The 9953-nt window shown below is 45.0% G+C and overlaps 1 protein-coding gene across 1 annotated transcript; it reads left to right on the plus strand.

Annotated features, from left to right (window-relative positions):
• Positions 1 to 5860: 5860 nt before the first annotated feature.
• Positions 5861 to 8445, plus strand: LOC109521168 (neurexophilin-4-like). The gene is made up of 2 exons (XM_019878828.1): positions 5861 to 5926; positions 7852 to 8445. Exons 1-2 carry the CDS (start codon positions 5861 to 5863, stop codon positions 8443 to 8445), a joined length of 660 nt encoding a protein of 219 aa, XP_019734387.1.
• Positions 8446 to 9953: the final 1508 nt, after the last annotated feature.

Here is a 9953-nt window from a genome sequence, read left to right on the forward strand (position 1 = left end):
CCACGGCACTAGTTATACCTCCACAATTGAATGGAGGCTGCCACCAATGGCAAACTGTGCCTACTTTTATCATATTTGGATAAATTTAACCCTTTCACGCACCCTGGACCCTGATAACATGATAAACTGTCCACTGTAGTAACCGCTGTCGCTGAAGGGGTTAATGTAACATTCATATTAAATGCTGATGGCACAGCGGTGAGCGCCGCTTACTGTGAACGCAGCGATTGGGTTTCAAATGCTAGTCAGGGCGAAGAGTCACATCCAGTTGGTTCCCTCGGCGGGACCCTTGAAACCATAAGCGGATTCCAAGGCTGGATAAAAATGGATGGGCTGTGTCAAGAAGGGCGTCCGTTGTTAAAACTGTGCCAAACATACCATGCGAGGGGCTCGCTGGGATGCCCCTGACCAAGTTTCTTCGCCTTATTAGAAAACCTTCATCATAAGATTTGGATTAAATGTAACAGCAGCTATACTGATGACCTGGTAACTTATTCCTTGGTACCTTGAACTCATTAGTCCGCATAGTTTGTACCCGTCTATCGTGGAACCACCGCGGTAACCGAGCATGCATTTGCATGCATTGTGACATTGTGTACTTCCACCGCAAAATTATTTTCAACTTCTGTATTATCTTTGGAAAAGCAGACTTTTTTTAATTTAATACAGCACTTCGAGACAGTTGTGTAAGTGTACCGAGCAAAGTGTCCGGTCAGTGTGTCTTTCCCTTTTCACTGGGCCCGTTAGGCTCACAGTCACGCCAACCCCCCACCCCGAATCCCCCAACGACTATTGATCAGCCGATGCAAAGCGGGTGCACAAAACCAACTGCTTGTGCTTTACACTTTTGCTGCAATTATGTCTTTTTGTCCATCCCATCATGTCGGGAGTAGATTACAGTGTGTCGGCACGTCCTTGCTCCCCAGGGGTGGGTCGGTGGGGGTTGGAGGGGAGTCTGGGTATTCTGTGTGCCTCAGGTATTGTGACTGGGTTGGCGAGCTGGAGGCCCCGGGTCTCCGAACGGCGTGCAAAAGAGAGGACAGTGGCTGCATTTGTTTCCCATTGAAAAGGATTACAGGTCCTGACGGCCATGATTAATCACCCAGAGGCAGGCATGTGAATACAGCCGGGGAAAGGTTCAACTTTTTAATTCATCCCACACACAATCTATTCAAAGCAGCTGTTGGCGTCGCGTTCCCTCATCTCCCCGCGCTTTCTTCCCGCTGACCATTGCCTTGGACTGTCGTTTTTATGGCACACATAATTACCTGGGGGGGACGCGCGGTTGTTGTAATTGCGTGGCTGCTTGGACTCGCCTTGGTTCTATATCTATTTTTTTTTTTAATGATTGTTTTCTTTTCATCTTTGCTGTAGAATAGTTAATTGACTTTGTTAATGCATTTGGGGATCAGTGATTTCTCAACAAATGACCTTTATGGAGCCCAGCGTGTCACATTGTTTATGGTATGAGTGTGTTCCCAAGCAGCGTTTGTATATGTGTGTCGATCCATTGTGACCTTTTCCTGTCTCAGGTGTGTTTTGCTCGGAAAAATATTCCCCTCAATGCCCCCCCCCCACCCACCCTGAAAAGCGTGCCACCCCCACCTCACCTCACCCCACCCCTCCTCGAAACACTTCAAATTCATAAGCGCCTGCCCGCTGCGGCTGGTCGCTGACAGACAGCCGAATTCTTTGGCGCTTTGAATAAATTTCACATCTCACCATGTTCATATCCACTCATATGAGCAGGCCTTCTCATTAAGACTCAGCAGGTTATATGATGGTATTGCCGGAATCCCTGGAGCAAAATGAAAAGGGACAGCTACACTGCTTAATGCAAGGTAGCCTAGCAACAGATAACGGGATGACGGTCAAAACATACCCACATATTTATGTTTACATGAGAGAATGATTTGTGTGTCAGGCTGATGGATCCTAATGTTCCCCCTCTCCCCGGGGCTTTTCTTGTGCCGCACGCAGGCCTGACACTTACCCTGAAGGACAGGCACCACCTTCCCCGACGTGCATGAATACTTAATACTGTTAGACTGCATTTATGCAAAGAATGAAAATGGCACCAGACAAGATGAAGGTGGAGTGGGTGGGGGCTTGTGTATGGTGTGTGGGGGGGGGGGGGGGGGCTTAAAATGCATCAAAAGCATGACACACTTTGCACGGCGAACAAGCAGCAAAGCGACGGCCAACACAAGGGAAGCCCTGGCGAGCATCATGTAAATGTTTTTTTTTTTTTTTTTTTGGAGGAGTACCGGGCACACGTATAAAAACGATTGGAATATTTTTCCTCCCTTGCGATCAAAGTCTGCAAAGGCCCCATTTTCAGATGTCCTTCAAAGATTATCCTGTGTGCTGATTATCTTGTGGTGTCAGGTGTGTTACCGGAGGAGTCAAGTCAAAAATGTTGTTTACAAGAATTTGTTCCCTACTAGTCTCTTTTCGGGGGGGGGGGGGCTGCCTTTGCCGTGTACTGCCACTTGCAGTCGACTAAAAATGACATCACATTGCCGAAGGGCTCAGCTTGCGAACGTCACGTGACCAAACCCCGGAATTTTTTACAAATTCAAGATATAAAAAAAACCCACATTTATTAAAAACAGAAAAAACGTGAATTAAATTTCAAGAGATAAGTATACTTTTTTTCTTTTTTTTTTTTTTTAAATTGTACGACGTACTATCACGACAGTCACACGTTGACTACTAAATGAACTAAATTTCCCGCAGCACTGATTGGACAAGCAATGCAATGTGATCATCTGCAGCCAGTGATGGCCAAGCGGGCGTGTCATAACTAATTGACATGTTGAGTCAGGTGTGTCTTAACCTCCATGGCAGAGGCTCCGTTGAACCCCTGAGACCGATTCACCGAACCCCTGAGTTCGATCGAACCCAGCTTAAGAACCACTGCCTTACGCAGTTGACAAGTGGCAAAATGGCCACCCCCCCGAGACAGTTTTCTGCTTAATTCATATCATTCTACGTAGAATATTTTTCACTTCACTTTTGATGACTGTCTCCCCGACAATGGTAAAGGCTGACTATGTTGATTATTTACGATGACAAATGCGTACGTAGTGCAGTCAACGTGGCGTTGCGTCAAGCAACGGAGCCCGCGATTGTGAAAATGAACGATATCCAATTAGGAAGCTACCTGAAGCTTGCGCTGATGCTTGAATGTCGATTTGGGTGTTGAATTTCATCGGAAATCCTGTGATCGTATTTGACTATGAACAGCTAAACGTGATATGTATGTTTTTCCCCACCATGCACCCAAATTTAAAGTTGGTTTCCAAGTTCATTTCTGCGCAACAGATTTTCAGATAAAATGACTTGGTGCCATGAATATTTGGTGCAGATCTGGATAAGGGTTCTGATTTCAGGATCTTTTTTTTTTTCTTCTTGACATTGCCAGATTATTTTTTCACTTGTCTTCATATAAAATTTGTGCAAAGGCAGGATGTTTACCCATGCAGGTACAAATTGTTACTGATTCAAATTACTTGCCCTTGGTGGAGGTCTGCCCTTCACTCGGGGCTACCCTTGTAGATACGATATGTGTTTATTATTATGGCTGTAGCTTGCAGTGATGTGAAACAGCAAAGCTTTGTACTACTTTTTGTTTTTAAAAATAAATTTGACTCAGGCGGCCCGGTGGTCAAGTAGTTAGCGCGTCGACCCCACAGTGCAAAGGTACCGGGTTCGATTCCAGCTCCGGCCTTCCTGTGTGGAGTTTGCATGTTCTCCCCGGGCCTGCGTGGGTTTTCTCCGGGTATTTCGGTGTCCTCCCGCATTCTAAAAACATGCATGACAGGCTGATTGAACACTCTAAATTGTGCCTAGGTGTGAGTATGAGTGTGAACGGTTGTTCGTCTATGCATGCCCTGCGATTGGCAACTGGTTCAGGGTGTCCCCCACCTACTGCCCGAAGACAGCAGGGATAGCCTCCAGCATGCTCCGAGACCCTTATGGGGATAAAGCGGATCAGAAAATGGATGGATGGGTGGATAGTTGATACAGATGTACTGTTAACACAGGGTGTTTGCCAAGCTGCGGACTCCATAATTGGCACGCGTCGCAGTTCAGTCATCACAATAAAAAGGACAAGCGGAAGAGTTTTCCACGACAGTGTAACTCCTGGATAAGCTAACAGTTAGCTTAGCTTTTCCATTTCCTCTTTCACGACCACTCTGATTTGTGCTTTCACTCAACAGGTCAGTCTCAGTACCCCGAACGACACCATTATGAGTGTTCTATACACTGTCAGGAGTAGTAAACATACCAGTACACCTGGTATTTTTTTTTCCATGTGTGGGACAGCGCACGTTTTAGAAAAGCAATCAAGTTGTTGAAGATCATTGTGTGTAGCCTGCTTTATTCCTCAAAAGCCCGTAATCGCATTAGATGGCAGTGCAACGACAAAAGCGGCGGTGTGACTTCCAGTAAGTACAGTACACAAGCTATATGACTTGATTGAGTCTGTCTTTACAGTATGTCCAGCTCCTCCAGGGACATCAACTCAATTAGCCTGGCACAGCCTGAGAATCAGCACCATAGATTCAATTTCTCCTTGCCTTGTTTACCAGAGAGCAACCCGCCGAATAATATCTATACAATTTGTCCTTTCAGACAAATGATGATGGTATCGTGGTGGGAAGCGGCAGATAGAAGCCTCTGCTGTTGTTATTGTTGTTGTATAGGCTAAGCGGCTGGACAAGATATAAAAAGGCCTTTTGTCAGGAGATAGGCATATCTCCGTTCATCTTGGCGAGCTTGTTTCCATAGTTACATCAATGTTGTTGAAGTGAGAAGATCAGGTATTCCAGTGAGTGATCCCATACATGCGCTTTGCTCTGCTTCTATTGATTTTCATCCCACGTTTGGGGTGGCGGCCTCCTGCCGACTGTCTCCGAGAGATTGTGAAAATAATGAAAGGGCAAAATGTGTTGGACAAAGAAAGAAGCAACATGGGCTGCATTTGCAGTGCAGGTCCAAGTGACCAATTCCTATAACAATTTTTTTTTTTTTTTTTTTGGACTGTCTACTTATATGAATCGCTGTGTTTATATTCACAGACCACATGAAGCAACCCGCATGCAACACAGGGCACATATTGGCGAATGACCATTCACACCATCACACAATTTAGATTCTTCAATTAGCCTAACTGGGCAGCCCGGTGGTCCAGTGGTTAGTGCGTTGACCTCACAGTGCAGAGGTACTGTGTTCGATTCCAGCTCCGGCCTTCCTTGTGTGGAATTTGCATGTTCTTCCCGGGCCTGCGTGAGTTTTCTCCGGGTACTCCGGTTTCCTCCCACATTCCAAAAACATAAATGGCAGGCTGATTGAACACTCCAAATTGTCCCTAGGTGTGCGTGTGAGCGCGGATGGTTGTTCGTCTCTGTGTGCCCTGCGATTCGCTGGCAACCGGTTCAGGGTATTCCCTTGTGAGGATTAAGCGGATCAGAAAGTGTATGGACGGATGGATGGAATTAACCTAAATTGCATGTCACTTAATTCAAACAGTGTAAACCTTAAAAGAAATCAAGTCGACTCCGCGTGGGCCTCCCAACGCTGTCGCGGGCATGAACCACAACAACTTGACGGCAGCCGCGACTCGAACTAAGCGCCGCCGCCAACGGTCGATCATCAGCGCGTTGTTAGTCACATGCCGAGGCGTTCATGAGAGATCTCCTCAATGGTGCTCTGCTTGCAGTATGCTAATGGCTTTGAAACGGGAGCTAATCACTGCTGCGCGGTTAGCCACATGCTCGCGTTTTTGCATCCTGCCTTGTGTGTTGCAGGGAGAGAGGGGGGGGGGTTACGAAAACACTGGCGCAAACACATGATGGCTCTTTATGAGGTTGGGGCCTGCACGGGAGAGAGGGGGCCCGCAGACGCTGCTAAAAAGACGGTAATGACAGCCATTCACCGCAATCCAATTATGCAAAAGGGAGTCTAAACAATTCCATCATCCCCTAAATTAGATTGTCCTAACGAGATAAAGGCACCAATTAATCCTGAATTAATTTCTACAGCTCATTTTCCCCCAGAAAACACTCTCATATGCAAATGCAAATGAGAGGCAGAGAGGCATCCTTCACTTACACCGTCGCTTCGATGCTTTATTTTTCTATATGTCATTGAAAATATATTAAGATGGGTGCACTTTTTTTATCATATGCGTAAATTTACCTGAGCGTGAGGTGCTGATGTTTGGCGATAAACACTACCTTGCATTCCCAGGAAAAGGAAGCAGCAAAAAGTGTCATCACCATTATCATTTTCACATTCTTAATTGTCTCGCCGCCAGCTGTCTCACGTCGGCAGAATCGAGTAATCGGATACAATTTCTCCACCTCCGGAGCACGTAAATGCTTGTTGCGTGTGCACTAACGTCTTCTAACGTTGGCGTAAAACAGAGACTTACTCCAATGGCAACTTAATCGAAAATCGTAATGGGGTCATCACCTCCATAAATGCCAACCTCTTTGAGAGTCAGGCGTCAATTATGGAGCAACCAACATTTAATGTCAAAGTTTTTGTCTCATTCTGCGAGCTGCTGTTACACTCCAATCCTACAGATCAAAAGTGTCAAACTTGTTCGTGTCACTGGCCACACTGTAGTTATGGTTGCCCTTCGGACCAACTGTCTGCTTTGTGCAAACAGGAACAGATTTAATGACATTTAAAATGAGCAATCAACAAGACCGAGTGCGCCATCAGTCGTAAATGAAGGATTGCAGGCGTGCGCAGCAGTAACAGTTTTTAAAAAAAATAGTGATGAATGATTAAGAGCCTGAGAGAGACTTTTTAATGCCGCTGGAAGTTGCATTTGGAATTCAGCACTTTGTTCACGCTGTGTTTCGATTCACATTTGAAGCCAAAATAATGTCGTTAGCCATGACATCTGCAAGACAGTCACTGAGCTGCATTGTGTTTGTCTACTCTACGGATGCACGAGGCTGTTTGCGTTTTCTATCTTCCCTAAAATGCTCAGTGTGGCAATCCGAATAAAGAATATGACAAACTGCAGTATCCTCTATATTCACGGGTGCCCAGACAAAAGCAGGTCTAAGTGGTGGCGCAGGTGGTGAAATGCAATTTTGGTGGATTTGATCAAGACGCACAACGGTGCAAGTGTAGACAAATACCAAAAAAAAACAAAAAACAAAAGAGAAAACTCCACCCATGCACGCAATTAAACTGTGCAGGGCACCAAAATCAGCTCCAATATCTATCTCTCTTTTAAAATAAAGTGCTCGATCGTTTTTTAAATTCGGATTGGCACCAACGTTTGACTGAAATTGTTTCAGCAGTTTTTGCATTGCCCAGCGAACACGCTTGATCGAGAATAATAAAAAAAAAAAAAAACCTGCTCCGCTATGCAATAATAGATGTCTTTATGAAGCGGCTTTGGGCCTTGAAGCATTGTAATTCATTGATCTGCAGTCAGTCACCTGCTACCACCTGGGTAACAGCCCCCCTACCTGCCCCCCCTCCCAACATTGTTGACAGAAACAACCAGGCTGTCAGTTGCCAGGCAATATTCACAACCACTGGCCCACATCAGCTAATTACCAACAGAAATCACGTATTGACAGATGGGCCCATGCATATTGATCGGCCACAACTGCCACGTTCTAAATCACCTAGCTCTAATGAATCATTTCCCATTTGGGAGGGAGAAGCCCGGGATGAAAAAGCAAACCAAATCAAGCGTGGCTGTGCTTGTGCTTGACATCACACAACCATCGCGCAGTCATACCTGTATTGCACGTAGCACAAGATGAGCACATGCACAAATCACCGCTGCTGTAAACCCTCCAAACATTAAAGCCGCCTCCTCGCTTCCCTCACCCCCACTTTTTTTTTTATCTTTACAATCCTCAGTCCAAACCTCACCCAAAGGTCTCTCCGAAATCCAAGAAGATTTTGGGCTGGGGGGACTTTTACTTCAATGTGAGAACATTAAAGTTCAGTCTTCTAGTGACCGGGAAAATCGTGGACCACATCAACGGCACGTTCAGTGTCTACTTCCGCCACAACTCTTCTCATTTAGGGAACATATCGGTCAGTATTGTTCCACCTTCGAAAGCTGTTGGGCTGGAGGTTCTGGATCCAGGACTGCCAAGTATTCAGACCAGGAATTCGGTACTGTTACCAGATCTGGCTTCCCCCTTGCAATCCACAAGCTCCGCCTCTCCAGACAAGCACAAGCAGCAGCAGCAGGACTTAATGGTGACGACTGAACTCAACTGCCGCATCGAGTACCAGAGAACAAACCGGTCCAAGAAGACCAAGCCCTGTATGTATGACCCGGGTCAGACGTGCTACTCCGAATTCTGTACCGGAAAGCGTTTTGTTTACAGCTACAGCTGGTGTGAAAAGCGCGATCTAAACAAAGATGTATTGGGTTGTGGAACCGGTTAAGTCTGGATCTTAACGAGCAATGAAAAAAGGTTTTATGATGCCCTGTTTTTAACTATTACCTCCATGGGCACAAAAGCGTCCTTCAAAACAAGTACTTCCACTTCACAGAACACGAGTGGTTAATATCGTTCGAACCGGCGCCATGCAAAGGCAAGATAGTGGACTTTTTTTCCCCATCATCCCCTCAATTTGTGACGGAGTCAATCAAGAACATACCGTGGTCTGTCGCTAATCTAGACCTGCCCAGTCGTCATGATTACGGTCAATACTTCTCACCATAAACAATCAAAGACAAAGAAAAACAGTAAGTCAGTGTGGCTTCTTGTGACACGTGACCAGTCATGATTACGGTCAATAATTCTCGGCCATAAACAATCAAAGACAAAGAACAACAGTAAGTCAGTGTGGCTTCTTGTGACACGTGACCATGTATTCTTCTGTATTCTGCGGCGCAAACTAGTTTATTGCATGTCAAGTTGTAACCTTGAAATGTTGTAATTACAGTAAATGCTTCATGGAAAACACTGCTAGGCCATAAACATGAAACATTCAAATGAAAACCAGTAAGTGCAGCAGTGACTGAGTGTGCCTTTGTGTGATGCCTGACGGCTGCGCTGCACAAAATTGCGTTATTGTACTGACACGTGTATGCGTTTTTGGTGTGTTTTAAAGTTTTAATTGTAAGACTGAATCAAACCAAAGCAAATATTTGATTTTAGACTTATGCTAACGTTAATCCTGAATCTACCTAATCAAATAATGGGATTTTGCATTTTATTCATATTGACATAAGCCTTTTAACCATATTAACGATATCAGAATCCATTCTAGAACCGACCCCTATTTGACTGTCAAGATTTTTTTTTTTCACCGTCCCTTTCCTATATAATGTCTTCAAGACACACCATGGACGTGCTTCGTCATTTCCTCAATGGTTGGTCTGATATGACCTATTGACGCTGTATGCAAAACTACTGCTTGGGTAACGTTGGCAAAGTGTCCAATGAGATTACTGCAGGAAACTTGAACAAGAAATTTAAAATGCATGTGCAGCAATCTCATCGGACATTTTGGCCAAGCAGTATCTGTGGAAGCTACTGGCCAGCAATTTGATCATGTCAATGTCGAGACCAAAAGTAACTTGCATTAATCTCATGATGTCTGAATAAGAATGATATTTCGAGAGAAAAAAAAGAATAAAAATGTTCCTTTTACTGCTATGTGTGTATACAATATTTTGGCTGATTGTCGATTCAATCATGCTTTTTTTTTTTTTTTAATATCAGTATTTCAGCCCCGTGAAAAAGGTTCAAGCCGAACATCATTTTGCTTGCTCGTAGGCCGACCGCCTTTTTAAACGTTTTCCTTCGCCCTCTCACCCACTGAATGAGATGATAAATTGAAAACCTATGCACTCCGAGTCCCTCGCTTCCCTAGTTTGTCCTTTGGGGAAAAGCAACACACCTACGCTGCCATCCCGTCCCATCTACTAACACTAATGTGATGCC

The sequence above is a fragment of the Hippocampus comes genome, unplaced genomic scaffold (assembly GCF_001891065.2).
Source record: "Hippocampus comes isolate QL1 unplaced genomic scaffold, H_comes_QL1_v1.1 scaffold85, whole genome shotgun sequence".
Classification (NCBI taxonomy): domain Eukaryota; kingdom Metazoa; phylum Chordata; class Actinopteri; order Syngnathiformes; family Syngnathidae; genus Hippocampus; species Hippocampus comes.